Source organism: Podarcis filfolensis, assembly GCF_964270895.1.
Source record: "Podarcis filfolensis genome assembly, chromosome: 18".
NCBI lineage: Eukaryota > Metazoa > Chordata > Lepidosauria > Squamata > Lacertidae > Podarcis > Podarcis filfolensis.
The window spans coordinates 11849803-11866908 of record NC_139622.1 but is presented as its reverse complement, the minus strand read 5'-3'; the positions used below and the strand labels follow the sequence as shown (position 1 = coordinate 11866908).

The 17106-nt window shown below is 49.0% G+C and overlaps 2 protein-coding genes across 5 annotated transcripts in view; both read left to right on the top strand.

Moving 5' to 3' along the window:
• The window catches only part of MISP (mitotic spindle positioning), a 58391-nt gene that overhangs the window by 11796 nt on the left and 29489 nt on the right, over positions 1-17106 (top strand). For 2 of the 3 annotated variants that reach the window (XM_083594505.1, XM_083594504.1), the window contains exon 5: positions 858-2691. In XM_083594505.1, coding sequence (XP_083450631.1) covers positions 858-953 — 96 coding nt within the window. In that variant the 3' untranslated portion in view covers positions 954-2691. Of the gene's footprint in view, positions 1-857; positions 2692-17106 lie in introns of those variants that run through there. The other variant, XR_014543327.1, reaches the window with a different exon arrangement.
• Positions 11925-17106, top strand: part of PTBP1 (polypyrimidine tract binding protein 1) — a 41765-nt gene continuing 36583 nt past the window's right edge. The window contains exon 1 of one of the 2 annotated variants that reach the window (XM_083594626.1): positions 11925-12085. In XM_083594626.1, the coding sequence (XP_083450752.1) occupies positions 12078-12085 (8 nt within the window). In that variant the 5' untranslated portion in view covers positions 11925-12077. The remainder of the gene's footprint in view (positions 12086-17106) is intronic. The other variant, XM_083594625.1, reaches the window with a different exon arrangement.

The window sequence follows — 17106 nt, the reverse complement described above, 5'->3', positions numbered from 1 at the left end:
CCCGGTGCGGCCGGCCCCCCTGCACCCCCCACGCTACGCCACTGCTGCGGAGTTCAATAGGATTTACACTCTGGTACGTTCCCGGTCATTCTCACAGTTCCTGTTACAGTGGCGCCTTGGTTGTCGAACGTAATCCGTTCCAGAAGACCGTTCGACTTCTGAAATGTCCGACAACCGAGGCGCAAAGGGTGGTCTCCAAAATCAATGGAGAAAATTGAAAAACACGCAGCGGAAACCGTTCTGCATCCAAGGCGCGCTCGAAAACGGAAGCAAGTACTTCCAGGTTTTCAGCATCCGGAAACCGAAATGTTCAGCTTCCGAGACGCTCGAAAACCAAGGTAAAAAGGTAAAGGAACCCCTGGTCATTAGGTGCTCATCTCGCTTTACTGGCTGAGGGAGCCAGCGTACAGCTTCCCGGTCATGTGGCCAGCAGGACTAAGCCGCTTCTGGCGAACCAGAGCAGCGCACGGAAACGCCGTTTACCTTCCCGCCGGAGTGGGACCTATTTATCTACTTGCACTTTGACGTGCTTTCGAACTGCTAGGTTGGCAGGAGCAGGGACCGAGCAACGGGAGCTCACCCCGTCATTGGGGGGATTCGAACTGCCGACCTTCTGATCGGCAAGTCCTAGGCTCTGTGGTTTAACCCACCGCGCCACCCATGTCCCGTCATCATCATCATCATCATTATTATGTCCTGCCTTTTTTTCCCTGGTAGGGACTCAAGGCAGCCTACACCTAAATTTTATTTCACCACGGGCACACGGCCCCCGGGAGCTCGTCTGCCAGGCAAGGCGGCCCCTGCTGGCTGCTAAAGAACCCTTGTTCTCTTAACTGAGCCGCCGATTCTTTTTGCAGGTTGTGAAATCCACCAAAGTCGTCTGCCAGAGGGGACTCCTGGCTCATCTTTGGGAGACGGGCCAGATCCGAGGCGCCATCGACGACAGCGACTGAACCTTGGAGAGGAACTAGAATTCCCAAAGCTGGCATCGGGGCTTTTCTTTGGTTTTTAATTCTCTGGTCCCCCAAGTGTTTTTCCGTTCGATCTCTTGCCGGGCTTGGACAGCGGTCGGATCCTGCCGACTCATCTATGTCTGATTAAAATTCTGCGTCGCTTTGATTGCGAGAGAGACGGCCCAGAATTGATCCTGGCGATTCCACGGGCTCTGGGTTGCGATGGTGAGGTCTAGCACCTTAACTTTCCTTTTAGGGGGAGGCCAGTGGCAGTGCCGAAGACCCCCGAATTCAGCCCCTGGCGCTGCCAGCCAGTGCTCAGGCATATGGTCTCAGTGATGGGTAGCTTCCCACTTTCCCCTTTAAATCAGTTCAGGAGGACCGGAATCTTCTTTTCCCCTTTTTAAAGGAAAGGAAAGGGCTAGGGCTTGGGGCAGACACACCGCTTTTGGACGCAGAAGCTCCCAGATTTTAAACCTTGGCAGCTCAATGTAGGTCTGGGTGAGAGGCGTGCTGCCTGACATAGCTGCTGCCAGTCCGTGTGGAGAAAGCTGAGCTGGGTGGAATCTTAATATAGTGTAGTTTCCTTCCTTCCCGGGCAGAGGCAGTGGGGCTGAGTGGTGGCAGCACCTTCTGCCGTTTTGTGGCCGGTGGGTCCCAATAATAATAATAATAATAATAATAATAATAATAATTTCTTATTTATACCCTGCCCATCTGGCTGGGTTTCCCCAGCCACTCTGGGCGGCTCCCAACAGAATTAAAAGCGCAATAAAACATCAAACATTAACAGCTTCCCTAAACAGGGCTGCCTTCAGATGTCTTCTAAAAGTCAGATAGTTGTTTATTTCCTTGACATTTGATGGGAGGGCGCCACCACCGAGAAGGCCCTCTGCCTGGTTCCCTGTAACCTCGCTTCTCGCAGGGAGGGAACCGCCAGAAGGCCCTCAAGAGATGGACCCCGGTGTCTGGGCTGAACGATAGGGGTGGAGACGCTCCTTCAGGGATACTGGGCCGTTCAGGGCTTTCAAGGTCAGCACCAACCCTTTGAATTGTGCTCGGAAACGTACTGGGAGCCAATGTAGGTCTTTCAAGACCGGTGTTATATGGTCTCCACTCCCAGTCCCCAGTCTAGCTGCCACATTCTGGATTAGTTGCAGTTTCCGGGTCACCTTCAAAGGTAGCCCCATATAGAGCGCATCGCAGTAGTCCAAGCGGGAGAGAACCAGAGCATGCACCACTCTGGCCAGACAGGGTACCCTTGATAGGGTAGGAACCCTCCCTGCCTCACCGGGACTTGAACCCAGAGCTCCAGCATCCAAATCTTAACTTCCTTTCTGCTAAATTTCCAGGGTCCTTGTAGAGGGCGGGTTCTGTTTGTTTCCTGCCTAAGGAGGTGGCCCTGATCCATGCATGTAGCATCAGTCGGGGTGCCTCACCCTCAAATCTCGAGACACCGCTGGAACCCAGCAATCTCTCTCTCGTTTGATTGTTGCATGGTCACAATGGGCTCATATATGTATATGTGTATATGATCAAGAAAGAGGACTAAATCGTTTTGTCTCCGTCCTTTTGCGAATGTTCAGTCCATTGCTGGATTTACGTATAAGCTCAACAAGCTGTAACTTAGGGGCCCACTCTCTTGGGGGCCCCAAAAAGATTTAAAAGGGGGAAAACTGGATGTACATTTCCAAAATGTAAGATAAAAAGCAAATAAAATAAAACCTACATACAGCAACAGTGTTTTGTGTTGTGTAGGCTCCTAGGATGTAAGTCATGGGCCCCGCCTGCTCCCTAAAATATCACTGCTTTGCTCCTTTCTAGATACTAGAGTTCCCAGGATCCTTTGTGCTGGCCAGCCTTGCGTTTGAATTATATAGCGTGGATGTGAGCTCTGTCGCGCCAGGCGAAAAAATCACACACAGGCTCAGCTTATATATTTAAAAGTTAATTATAGTCCTTATGTGCTTGGAAACTCTCTTTTAAAGTAGATTGCCCTCTGCAACCCAACGTGACCTTCATCTCCGTTAATTTTATCCCCCCCCCCCCCACTTTTCGGTGGCAACTTTGTTGTTGTTGTCGTTTTTAAAAAACGAATGCTAACTTGACTGGAAGTTGAACTAAGCTGCAACACCTCCCAGCTTCCACCAGAGGGCGGAAGACACCGTTACAGATGTTACAGATGTGGCTCCAAATGCTGCTTCGAGAAAGGGCTTGTTTCATTATAGCTTCTGTAAATCCGGGACTGGAAAATAGGGGCACTTGGAGGGTCTGCACTACTGAGCTTAATTTATTCATCCTGTAAAGTTATATGCAGGGGACGTGGGTGGCGCTGTGGGTTAAACCACAGAGCCTAGGACTTGCCGATCAGAAGGTTGGCGGTTCGAATCCCCGCAACAGGGTGAGCTCCCATTGCTCGGTCCCTTCTCCTGCCAACCTAGCAGTTTGAAAGCACGTCAAAGTGCAAGTAGATAAATAGGTACCGCTCCGGCAGGAAGGTAAACGGCGTTTCCGTGCGCTGCTCTGGTTCGCCAGAAGCGGCTCAGTCCTGCTGGCCACATGACCTGGAAGCTGTACGCCGGCTCCCTTGGCCAATAAAGCGAGATGAGCGCCGCAACCCCAGAGTCGGCCACAACAGGACCTAACGGTCAGGGGTCCCTTTCCTTTTAGTCTAGCTGTGGTCTAAACCACTGAGCCTCTTGGGCTTGCCAATTGGAAGGTCGGCGGTTCGAATCCCCGTGACGGGGTGAGCTCCTGTTGCTCGGTCCCTGCTCCTGCCAACCTAGCAGTTCAAAAGCACGTCAAAGGGCAAGTAGATAAATACCGGTAGGTCCCGCTCCGGGAGGAAGGTAAACGGCGTTTCCGTGCGCTGCTCTGGTTCGCCAGAAGTGGCTTAGTCCTGCTGGCCACATGACCCGGAAGCTGAACGCCGGCTCCCTCGGCCAGTAAAGTGAGATGAGCGCCGCAACCCCAGAGTCGGCCATGACTGGACCTAATGGTCAGGGGTCCCTTTACTAAGGTTATATGCAAGGTTATATATCATTCTGGCAAGGCTTTTGACCACCGGCCAGAAGCAAGGGACCTCTTAGACAGGAAGAAGGGACTCTGTACTGTACTTGAAGAGGCAGAGCAAGGTCAATTCACTCTTCCCAGATGCAACAGGTTGTTGTTTTCCTGCATGGCGTCACTTCTCATTGTCATTTCTGCAAGCCTTAAAGGAATGTGAACCACTTATCTGGCTGCCTCTGCTTCTGCAATATTTCCGCTGGACACAGCTTCCAGTTTTGCTCCTGCAAAAAAACCAGCTCCTTCCACCCAGCAAAGCTTTGTGCAAAAGCTCCTAGGTTCGGAGATATCACAGGAGGCCGATACAGTGGTCCCTTGGTTCTCAGACTTAATCTGTTCCGGAATTCTGTTCCAAAACCAAAGCATTCCAAAACCAAGGCACACTTTCTCATAGAAAGTCATGCAAAACGAATTGATTCATTCCACACTTTTAAAAACAACCCCCGAAACAGCAATTTAACATGAATTTTACTATCTAACGAGACCATTGATGCATAAAACGAAAGCAATAAACAATGTACCACACACAATTAATCAATCAGTAGCTGAGCTGGGTTCCAAACAGTCACAAAAACAAAAGAAGAGCCGCAAAAAGAAAAAAAGAAAATAGCAAAAACACGACAGAACTTAGTGTAACACTCAAAACGGAAGCATGGCACTCAAAACGGAGCACGTTCGGCTTCCGAAAAATGTTTGCAAACCGGAACACTTACTTCTGGGTTTGCAGTATTTGGGTTCCAAGTTGTTTGAGTACAAGACGTTTGAGAACCAAGGTACCACTGTACTACTACTACTACTACTAGTAATAATAATAATAATAATAATAATAATAATAATAATAATAATTTATTATTTATACCCCGCCCATCTGCCTGGGTTTCCCCAGCCACTCTGGGCGGCTTCCAGCAAAATATTAAAACACAATAATTCATCAAATATTAAAAACTTCCCTAAACAGGCCTGCCTTCAGATGTCTTCTAAAAGTCAGAGAGTCATTTATCTCCTTGACATCTGACAGGAGGGTGTTCCACAGGGCGGGCGCCACCACCGAGAAGGCCCTCTGCCTGGCTCCCTATAACTTGGCTTCTCGCAGTGAGGGAACAGCCAGAAGGCCCTCGGAGCTGGACCTCAGCGTCCAGGCAGAACGATGGAGGTGGAGATGCTCCTTCAGGTCTGTGAGTATGGAAGCATCCCTTCCAAGTGTCCCAGTTATCCAGGGACAACCCCAGAATCACAGAAGGACCCAGGGAGAGGGGAAATCCTGGGACAGCGTGATAGAACTCAGGAGTGTGGGCAATCGATCGGGCCGAAAAATTTTCGGCCGCCGCAGAGGTGGGTGCGGGTGTTTGTGTGATGCGGAGAAAAGCAACAACAAGTTTGCATTTCTCGGAGAGGCCATCCCAAGAGCCTGGCGGTTCTTTCCTTTTGCACGAAGCAAAGGGGGCTGTTTGTCTAAATAAGACACGCAATTTCTCGATGGGGTGGAAGAATGCAAAGAATCCGTAGCTGTTCAGAGGAAAAACCAGTTAGAGGAGAAGGAACAGAGGCCAGAGAAAGGGGCTATATTTTTTTTAACATGGGGAAAGATACTTGCACCCATTTCTAGCTATTAAAGGGGAGTTTTCTCAGCCGCGGTCGTTTCCAAATCTTCGTGACCCCATAGACCAGAGCACGCCAACATCAGGGGCTTTTCCAGGGAGTCTTCTCTTCTCCTGAGGTGGCCAAAGTATTGGAGCCTCAGCTTCAGGATCTGTCCTTCCAGTGAGCACTCAGGGCTGGTTTCCTTCCGAATGGAGAGGTTGGATCTTCTTGCAGTCCATGGGACTCTCCAGAGTCTCCTCCAGCACCAGAATTCAAAAGCATCCATTCTTCGGCGATCAGCCTTCTTGATGGTCCAGCTCTCACTTCCATACATCACTACTGGGAAAACCATGGCTTTAACTATACGGACCTTTGTCGGCAAGGTGATGTCTCTGCTTTTTAAGATGCTGTCTAGGTTTGTCATCGCTCTTCTCCCAAGAAGCAGGCGTCTTTTAATTTCGTGGCTGCTGTCACCACGAAATGCCAATTTCAAAGGACCACGTTTCGTTCCGCACATCGTTTTGGGAATTAAGCAGGCCCGCTTTTAGATGCGAAATGGAGCCGATTTCCACCCCTCCCCTGCTCCAGAGTAGGCCCACTGAAATTAACAGCCATCTCCGTTAATTTCTACTTGTTTAAGGACCAACGACGGGTGCAAATTTGTGTGTGGTTTTCACTTTTGTTTGTTTAAAGGGTTGTTCAGATGCTGTAGACAACTTGGAATTTAAGGATGGTTTTCTGAAACCACTACGAGCGGTTTCCATCTCTGTTTGCTCCGACGGGAAGTTTCCATGACACTCGGATGAGATGAAAGGAGCTGGCGGGCATGAATAAACCATCGCTGCCCTGAATTATTTAGCGATGGACCTTGCGGCGTGCGGAGGAGGGAAAATGATCCCTTCGTCCCTCATTGATGTTTCTGCCACCTCTGTATATAATATATAAGTCAGCCAACGCTGAACTTTATAATGCAGGCGCCAGAACGAACCTCTTTTTAAAAACTAAACGAAGGGAATCTTGGGCGTTTGATCGTTTCCAAACAACCTGCTCGTTCGTACGCTGTTATTTCTTGAATTTCTACAACAGTTGAAAACACTCTTAAAAGCATCTCAGGAGGAACGGTTGAAGGAGCTGGGTATGTTTAGCCTGGAAAAGACGAGACGTGAGAACCACCTGGATAACCATGTGTACAGTAGTACCTCGGGTTACATACGCTTCAGGTTACAGACAGTAGCTGGGGCAACTCAGCCTGGGTATAGATAATAAAACTATTACTATTACAGTGGTACCTCGGGTTACATATGCTTCAGGTTACATACACTTCAGGTTACAGACTCCACTAACCCAGAAATAGTGCTTCAGGTTAAGAACTTTGCTTCAGGATGAGAACAGAAATTGTGCTCCGGTGGCGCGGCAGCAGCAGGAGGCCCCATTAGCTAAAGTGGTGCTTCAGGTTAAGAACAGTTTCAGGTTAAGAACGGACCTCCGGAACGAATTAAGTACTTAACCTGAGGTACCACTGTATAGATGATACACAGCCTTGATACAAGCACAAAGAAAGCGAGCTGCTGGAATTCCTACCTTCTGCAGAAAAGCTGCATTATGGAGCCACCTGGATAACAGGTCCTTTTCGGTGGCGGCACCCCGGCTTGAGAATACCCTCCCAAAAGAAGGAAGGAGGTCTTCTACAAAGCGTTCTTTTCAGCCATAGGTGTATTTACCTTTTTATACACACATATATAAAGCTGGTGGAACCGTTTCTGGTTTATTAACGTAGCGTTGATATTTTGTTCTTACGATCGCAGCCCTGGAATGCATTTTTATTTTATTTTTTAGATTGAAGGAGTGGTGTGAAAACTGCCGAAATAAAGTGACTGGTAACAGGGAGGATGCCCAGAACGTGCTGTTTGAAACCATTTGCCGTGCTGGAGAGTCGGGGTTCTGGCATTTTGTATTATTGCAGCTTGTGGTTTCAACAAAATTCCGCACCACAATAGGCAGGAAATGGCTGGCGTGGTCCCCCCCTCTTTCTTTTCATAGTGTATACAAGGAAATGAGTAATCAGAAAGGAGCAGCCCGAAGCAGGAAAGTGTCGAAATTATATGAACGGCAAATGCCAAAACAAGATGCAGCCCTGTCCATTTGCAAAATTTTCGGAAGATTCGGCAGGGTGCGGAGGGAATCTGCTGATAATTGTTCCTTGCCTTTGGGGTTTTTTTTTATTTAGTTCTCGTTGCTTATTCAGAAGCACACACATCAGAAAGGTTAGGAAAATCATATGGCCGGCTGACGCACCATACCCTTAAAGGAATTTGGCTTCCTGGGAATTGTAGTTCGCCCTCCTCACAGAGCTACACTTCCTGGCACCCTTAAACTACAGTTCCCAGGATTTTATTTTATTTTTGAGGGAAGGGAGTCTTAAATGTGCTTCAAGTGCATGCTGTATGTGCAGTCTTGTTGTTGTTGTTGAGTCGTTTAGTCGTGTCCGCCTCCTTGTGACCCCCTGGACCAGAGCACGCCAGGCACTCCTGTCTTCCACTGCCTCCCGCAGTTTGGTCAAACTCATGTTCGTAGCTTCGAGAACACTGTCCCATCATCTCGTCCTCTGTCGTCCCCTTCTCCTTGTGCCCTCCATCTTTCCCAACATCAGGGTCTTTTCCAGGGAGTCTTCTCTTCACATGAGGTGGCCAAAGTCTTGGAGCCTCAGCTTCAGGATCTGTCCTTCCAGTGAGCACTCAGGGCTGGTTTCCTTCCGAATGGAGAGGTTTGATCTTCTTGCAGTCCATGGGACTCTCAAGAGTCTCCTCCAGCACCAGAATTCAAAAGCATCCATTCTTCAGCGATCAGCCTTCTTGATGGTCCAGCTCTCAGTTCCATACATCACTACTGGGAAAGCCATAGCTTGAACTATACGGACCTTTGTGGGCAAGGTGATGTCTCTGCTTTTTAAGATGCTGTCTAGGTTTGTCATCGTTTTCTCCCGAGAAGCAGGCGTCTTTTAATTTCGTGGCTGCTGTCACCATCTGCAGTGATCATGGAGCCCAAGAAAGTAAAATCTCTCACTGCCTCCATTTCTTCCCCTTCTGTTTGCCAGGAGGTGATGGGACCAGTGGCCATGATCTTCGTTTTTTTGATGTTGAGCTTCAGACCATATTTTGCGCTCTCCTCTTTCACCCTCATTAAAAGGTTCTTTAAATCCACCTCACTTTCTGCCGTCAAGGTTGTGTCATCTGCATATCTGGGGTTATTGATATTTCTTCTGGCAAATATCAACAACAGTCTTGTGTGTGTGTGCAGTCTTGGATTATTTTAAAAGGGACAAATGCAAGGGAGAGAGGTGTATGAAAGCCACAAAGCCATGCTTGCTAAATAGAAAGAAACGCCTCGTTCCAAGGCAGTCTATCCCCAAACATCAATCGCAGGCGGTGGGACACAAAGTGCCCATTCCTCACCATACATTCAAAGCACATTACATCGCCCATAGAATCCTGGGAACTGTGGTTTGTGAAGAATGCCGCGAATTGTGGCGCCCTGTAAGGGGGCAAACTATAGTTCCCAGGATTCTTTGAGGGGAGCCATGTGCTTTGAAGGTATGGCGTGGACTTTGTGGGTCTTCGTGGACTTTCTGGAGGGCATTTTTCTGGCAACAGAGGGATCAAATTGATCTTTGGGGCTACGGCAGAGGAATTCACCTACGTTTTACAAAGGAGACCTTTTAGGACAACTTATGATGGCTGACTCGGTTCCATTAAAATCACTGGGTCTGCTCTGAGGAAAAACTTGGTTGGCTATGTTGTATACAAAAATTGCCCCTTTTCCCTTATGGGGTATCCAAGAGCCCGTATAGAGTCCTTACACAGGTTCCCTATTGGTAGGAGAAAATAACAGAGGCCAAGCAGAGAAGATTGAGAAGCAAAGCAGCTAGTAAGCCTGATCTTTATTGATCTGTTGCAACAGGGTGCTCCCCTCACCCGCAGGAGAGGAGGGACCCAGAAAAATGACGCACAAGGCCTTATAAAGACTTTTGAAATTGCCACCCTGTAGATCAAGACCACCCCCAGAAACATCATGCATACATCACAGAAGGGGTGTAATCTAAGACCACCCCTAAGATACATCACACCTACATCACAGAAAAGGTGGTCTAAAACAGAAATTTGAATGTTGTTTTTCTCCTGTCTGGCAGGTTACTTGATTGGATTGCCTGGGGAGCCTGGCCAGTGTTTTGTAGTGATAAATACTTAGTTCCTGGGCCAGGTCACAGGCTCACACCATATTCATATCTTAAATGTGCCCTTAAGACAGGATTTGTGAGGGAAGAGACAATGGGGAGGTTTCCCACTTTGACCTTGCAGAGAAAACATTTGCTCAGTTTGGGAATCAAAATGGTTCCAGGTCGGTCTTCCTGTGCTGATCTATGTACGTGCTTGGTTGGTATACTTATGAACATTACCATATATCTAAGACCTCAAAATTCCTATCACAGCTACCACCCCTGATGTTCGCAACGAGATCCGAGTGAGAAACACACAAGTCTCTCGGCTAAATGGGGGGTGGAGGGGAGGGCCATTTCATCTTGCCACGGGCAAAGAAAGGTAACCTGGAATTGAAATTACATCCCTCCCGGCCGAAACCCAATACAGCCGTGTAACAGAATAAGCATGTGGTGCTGTTGCTGCCAAACAGCTGGTGAACCGGAGACGGGAGCCTGAAATGAAAGCAAAGAAAACTGAATTTAAAACGCCTTTCTTGCATTCCCATTCTTCATTCCCCACCCCCGGGTCTCCTTCCCCAACTACCATGTAGTCATTTCTCCCGGTTTCTGCCCTGCGCTCCTTAAGTTCTCCCTCCGCGGTTGACAATAGCTATAGTTGCCATCGAAATTATTCAACCCTCATTGCAAAGCAGGTTTGTTTTCGAAATTGACAGGCTTTATGCTGTCTGCAATGAGCAAATAGAATAAAAGCAATTGAAATAGCTCAACACAACGGTGGTCCCCCCCAAATTCAGCTGGAAATTTCTCCAGGGCCCACCCGAGATGGGAGAAAATTACTGAGTCTCACTGGCCCCCAAAATGGTGGTGCAGGAGCAGTGCCAGCCCCAAAGAGGCAGCGCTTGGCATGTTGTTGTTGTTTAGTTGTTTCGTCGTGTCCGCCTCTTCGTGACCCCCTGGACCAGAGCACGCCAGGCCAGGTCTTCCACTGCCTCCCGCAGTTTGGTCAAACTCATGCTGGTAGCTTCGAGAACACTGTCCCACCATCTCGTCCTCCGTCGTCCCCTTCTCCTTGTGCCCTCCATCTTTCCCAACATCAGGGTCTTTTCCAGGGAGTCTTCTCTTCTCATGAGGTGGCCAAAGTCTTGGAGCCACAGCTTTAGGATCTGTCCTTCCAGTGAGCACTCAGGGCTGATTTCCTTCAGAATGGAGAGGTTTGATCTTCTTGCAGTCCATGGGACTCTCAAGAGTCTCCTCCAGCACCAGAATGCAAAAGCATCAATTTTTTGGCCATCAGCCTTCTTGATGGTCCAGCTCTCACTTCCATACATCACTACTGGGAAAATCTATTATTATTATCATTAATTATTTTATTATTATTATTATTATTATTATTATTATTATTATTATTATCATCATCATCATCATCACCATCATCATCACCCTATACCTTGCAGTTCTCACAGGATACAATATAAAAACAACCCCCAACACATTTTATGGAGCACATTTTCTATGGATATCTAGCCCCTCTTTGGGAATTGCTAAATCCTTTTACCACAACGACTTCCTTGTGGCAGGGAGTTCCATAGTTCTCCAAACCAAAGAATCCTTTCCTGAATTTTTCCTGCCCCTTTTTTTAGGGGGACTCAAAAGAGACTATGAAATCCAGGGTCTAAAATTACCTAACCCCAGGACCGTGTGCTTATTTTGTTGTTAAATTGTCAGCACCTGAACTCGGGATCCAGCTACAAATATATTACAGTACTGGAAACATATGCCCGTTCTCAAAATGGTCGCGGCAGCCTCGCGTGCCAGGCTTCCGACGCTCGCCGCGTTCGCTTCCAAGACCCATCCACGCGCTCGCATTCCTTTGCCCATACCCAAGATGGCCGCCGACGGGCCGCCCACGCTGGAAGACGGAGCGGGCAACGAGGCGAGCCCGCCCCCAAAATGGCCTCCCGCCCGACGCTCGAGGCGACGTCGTCATCGCGCCAATCGCAACGCGCGCCGGAGCCGGAGCCCGCCCCCGTCGCCTAGCCGCATCCAATTGGAGCCACGGAGCGGGAGGAGCCCCGCCGCCCGCCTCGTCAAGGTGACAGCGCCGCCTAGCCAATGGGGCCCCGGCGCCTCAAAAGGCTCCGAGGGCGGGTCCCGCCCCGCGCCGCCATTTTGTGCGTCTATATAACACGTAGCCGTTGAGCCCGCTCCTGCTATTCCAGCGCGTCCAGCTCCGCTTCCCTTTCGGGTCGCCTTCGTGTGCCATGGACGGGTGAGCGGAAGGGAAGGGCAGCGGGGCGGGGACGGTTTGTGAGGGAAAATTACCTCAGAGAGAGAGAGAGAAGGGGGGGAGGGTCGGTTGAAAGGGGACTCGTGAGGGGAAAAGGTCCCGCCTGAGGGGAATTCGAACCCGGTTCCGTGAGCGGGGGGGGTGAAAACTAGGCCTCGCTTCCCCAGCCCTAAAAGTTGAGGCGAATGCCTTTTCTGAGGTAGAAAGTGAAATATAGGAGGGGGGGGCGGCGAAAGGGGAGCGGGCACGCGCACGCGCGCCACCGTCTCCCCTCCCTCCCTCTTTTGAAAGTTCTGTATGCGCGCGCATATGCACTCCCCCCCTCCCGCTAAAGTTCTAACCGGCGCGCCCCCGCGACAGCGCGCACGCTCCCGATCGGCGAAGGTTCTAAAGCGGCGAGGGGGGCGAGCGCGCTCCCGAGGCAGCGTTCGATTCGCGCGCGCGCGCCCCGCGCCTCAATGTTCTAAAGTTGTTCTTCTCGCTCCGAATAAAGTGTGGGGGGGGCGGCGGAAGAAGGCGCATGCGCTTCAGCGCCCACCTAAAGACACACACCCACCCTGCTCCGTGGATGCTGGATCCGTCTGTGTTTCAAAACCCACCCGTGAAACTTGGTTCCCAAGTGTCTTGTCTCTGCTGCCTCGAGCCAAGTCTCATAGCCACGCCCTCTTTTTCTCTCTCCTTCCTTTCCTTCCTCTTACTATGCACCTCAAGCCTTTTTTGGGGGGGCGGGGGGGGTTATTTGTGCATCCCCTCCAATGTTTCTCCCCTGAAAATAGGAGCGTCCTATTCCATCCCCTCCAACGTTTCTCCCCTGAAAATAGGGATGTCCTATTCCATCCCCTCCAACGTTTCTCCCATGAAAATAGGGACGTCCTATTCCATCCCCTCCAGCGTTTCTCCCCTGAAAATAGGAGCGTCCTATTCCATCCCCTCCAATGTTTCTCCCCTGAAAATAGGGACGTCCTATTCCATCCCCTCCAATGTTTCTCCCCTGAAAAGAGGGACGTCCTATTCCATCCCCTCCAACGTTTCTCCTGTGAAAAGAGGGACGTCCTATTCCATCCCCTCCAGCGTTTCTCCCCTGAAAATAGGGACGTCCTATTCCATCCCCTCCAACGTTTCTCCCCTGAAAATAGAGGCGTCCTATTCCATCCCCTCCAACGTTTCTCCCCTGAAAATAGGGACGTCCTATTCCATCCCCTCCAACGTTTCTCCCCTGAAAATAGGGATGTCCTATTCCATCCCCTCCAACGTTTCTCCCATGAAAATAGGGACGTCCTATTCCGTCCCCTCCAACGTTTCTCCCATGAAAATAGGGACGTCCTATTCCATCCCCTCCAATGTTTCTCCCCTGAAAATAGGAGCGTCCTATTCCATCCCCTCCAACGTGTCTCCCCTGAAAATAGGGACGTCCTATTCCACAACATTTCTCCCATGGAAATAGGGATGTCCTAAGGAACAGAAGGACGTGGGTGGTGCTGTGGATTAAACCACAGAGCCTAGGACTTGCCGATCAGAAGGTCGGCGGTTTGAATCCCCGCGATGATGGGGTGAGCTCCCGTTGCTCGGTCCCTGCTCCTGCCAACCTAGCAGTTCGAAAGCACGTCAAAGTGCAAGTAGATAAATAGGTACCACTCCGGCGGGAAGTTAAACGGCATTTCCGTGTGCTGCTCTGGTTCGCCAGAAGCAGCTTAGTCCTGCTGGCCACATGACCCGGAAGCTGTCTGGATAAACGCCGGCTCCCTCGGCCTATAGAGCGAGATGAGCGCCGCAACCCCAGAGTTGGTCAGAACTGGACCTAATAGTTAGGGGTCTCTATACCTTTAAGGAACAGTGGTACATTCCTTAATTTCATCCCCGGAAAATAGGGGCACTTGTAGGGTCTGCTTATGTCTCTTAAGGATGCAAGGACCCTTAACTAGGGGGTAAGTCCTGCTGAACTTTGATGCACTCGGGTTTGGCCTTCTGTTGCAAGAATATGTGCCCTATCTCATGAATGAACCCAAAATCACATGAGACGGTTGTGAAAGGCGTTTGAGCGATCTAAAAGAAAAAGGGAAGTCCGTGTGTGCAGTCTTGCACGTGGGTTAAAAAGAGAAGTTGGGTGTAGAGAAGCCACAAGTCTAGCAAAGGGCAGTGGGCGCTTGGGCAACAGATTTGAGCGCTGCAGAGGGTTGGGCTGGATGACCCTCGTGGGATATTTCCAGCAACTACACTGAGATGTTTGGGATTGATCCTGGCGCCTTCTGCATGTGAAGCAGACGCCCTACTGTTGAGCAATGGCCTTTCCCAAAACCGGGAAGCAATAGCGGCTGGGAATAAAGCTGTGTGAACTGAGCGATGGGTGTGGAAGAAGAAATAAGGGGGTGCAAAACTGTGAAAGGATGAAGAAGCAAATTTTGGGGGCTTGTCTCTTCAGACACCCTTTAATGTACTTAAGGAATAATTAGTGGTTTGGATTATCCTCATTAGCCTGATACAGAGTATACCTTTCACTCCCCTCTTCTCTGAATTACAGCTTTGCAGGCTTCCTTCCTTCGGTTGACTTGCTTCAAGCACCCCATTCTATGGGTCAGGGTAGCTGCCTCCTTCTCCCCACGACTTATATTTATGAAGCCTGTGTTGTGCTTCTCCCCCACTTCCTATCCTTATCTGGAAGCACATTTTCTCTTCTGAACTGCCCCTTCTCCCTGAGTACCTGAAGTGTTTGGTTGTGACCCTTTCCTCAGTCTCTTAAGTGTGAAAGAATGTACTAAAAACACTGTTCACTTCTCCTTTACTGCCAGGATAGATGAGAACTTTAAACTCATTCTCTCGGAAAGGAGTTCCATTGTCAGCATACTTTCCTGGAGATCATTGATTGACCTTGGGTCAACTTTGTAGATAGTTTTTCTCATTGCCTTGGTGGTAAGCACGTAACTGCCTTGCAGTAACTGGTTGCAGTACTTTGCAACACGGGAAGGCCACCTTGCAAGATATCTCTCCCCCCCCCAACTAGAACCCTGAAGCCTAGCAAACAGAAGTAATATACAGTGGTACCTTGGTTGCTGAACGTAATCCGTTCTGGAAGACCGTTCGACTTCTGAAACATTCGACCATGGAGGCGCAAAGGGCGTTTGGCAAAGTCAATGGAGAAAATTGAAAAAAGCGCAGCAAAAGCCATTCGACTTCCGAGGCGCATTCGAAAACTGAAGCATTTACTTCCAGGTTTTTGGCATTCGGAAACCAAAACGTTCGGCTTCCAAGGCGCTCGAAAACCGAGGTACCACTGTACTCCTAATAATTAAGGAACAGGCCATGTTTGAAATTCCCCAGGCATGTTTTGCTACAGACATGGGTCCAGTTGTGACAGCGTGGAGATTTCTGGGTGTCACATTGGTAACTGACATCTCCATTGAGCCACCTGACTCACACACAGTCCTCCATCCACACATCAAGGAAAATTAAGTGCAGAGCTGAGTACAGATAATTTGACTCTGTTGCTGCCTTTCCACAAGCTACCCAAATGGAACTCAGACCACCGTTTAAAAACCTCTGCCTTAGTCATAAGTTAATACCGTTTCCATTTCCACTGTGTGTGTTACTCCTCCTTGCATACTGAGACACCCTTATGTACTCTTTTGCTTTTGGGGGGGAAAGGATACTCCATTTTAACCCTACCTTGTCTGCAAATGAAAGTTTTTGTGCAGTTTCATTGCTTCCCTGTCTGCTACTTAATTCTAGTTTTCTAGTTCATTCTTCATGTGGCTTTCCCTTCTGTTGTGTGGGTGCCCATTCAATGTCCCACAGGCTGTTCCCTCCAGCTTCCTCCCAGTTTGAGAGTGTCAGGAAGTTTCCCCCTTGTTTTTCTCTGCATTGCAAAAAAAAAAAGGCTTGCTGGGAAGGTCCTATTTCTGCCACACCCTTCCATTTACCTAGAAAATGCTTCCTCCTATAATTTGCATGCGAATCTAAGTTTCCCCTGCAGGCGTAGTTGGGTGGGGATTTGTTGCCTAGGTGTGGAGAGCAATGTATGCCTGGGACTTCTGCTTTTCTTTTGAGTCACCTTTTAAAGGTGACCTTGAGAACCACAATAAACTAGTCAGTATATTGTCCCTGGCAGTTCCTGTCCACCGAAACTGTTCTTTCATTCCATTTTGGTTCAGAGGTTGAACCAAAGTTATATTTCTGAGCCAGAAATCAAACTTTTTGGGCGCCAGCCCTGTATAGAGCTGGAAGAAAGAAACCATCGCATCCGAGTGCCACTTTAAAACTCCAGTGTGACTGGGTGCACGAAAGTATTTCAGCCCTGGTGCCACGTTGCAAAAAAAAAAAAATTCTGTGTCAGTTGTCAATCAGTTGATTTCAACTTCTATTTCCTATTGATGGGGTGAATGTTTTTTCCACACACACACAGTCCTTGGTGAATGTGGAAGGAATATCCAATAAAAACAAGGAATATTTTCAGATAAAGGAGAATAGGTTCCTTAAACTATGATCAGCAACCCTTCTCTATCTTGAGCTCCTGTGACCAGTTCTGGTGGTCCCTTACTCGGCGGGAGAGCAACACCATTCAGAAGCAGCTGTACTCCCAACAGAGCCTCTTATCTTGTCAGGAATGAACCTCAACTTATTAGACCAAATCAAATACATGAGTGTATCTAGGCAAATCATTGAGGATTTCCACGGCTTCACTGTGGCACCAGGTGAATAAAAGGAAATAGAGCTGAGTATTGGCATACGCAGCATCCAGACCCTCAGAGGACCCAAAACTTGCATTCTGTTTGATGCGGTTCTCTGTCTTTAAGAAGTGATAAAGACCGGAATAGCTGACTACCACTGATAGATGTAGGTTTTTTTTTGGGGGGGGGAAACAGTTTCCTGGTGGGAGGCAAAAAGTGGACTTCCTTTGGTAGGAAATCTGTCCGTTAAAATGCTGAACCTCAGGAATTGGTCCCAATAACAAAGTTCCTTTGGCTGGCAAAGTCCATATATTAAGTTTCCTGTAAGTATCTCCCACCATT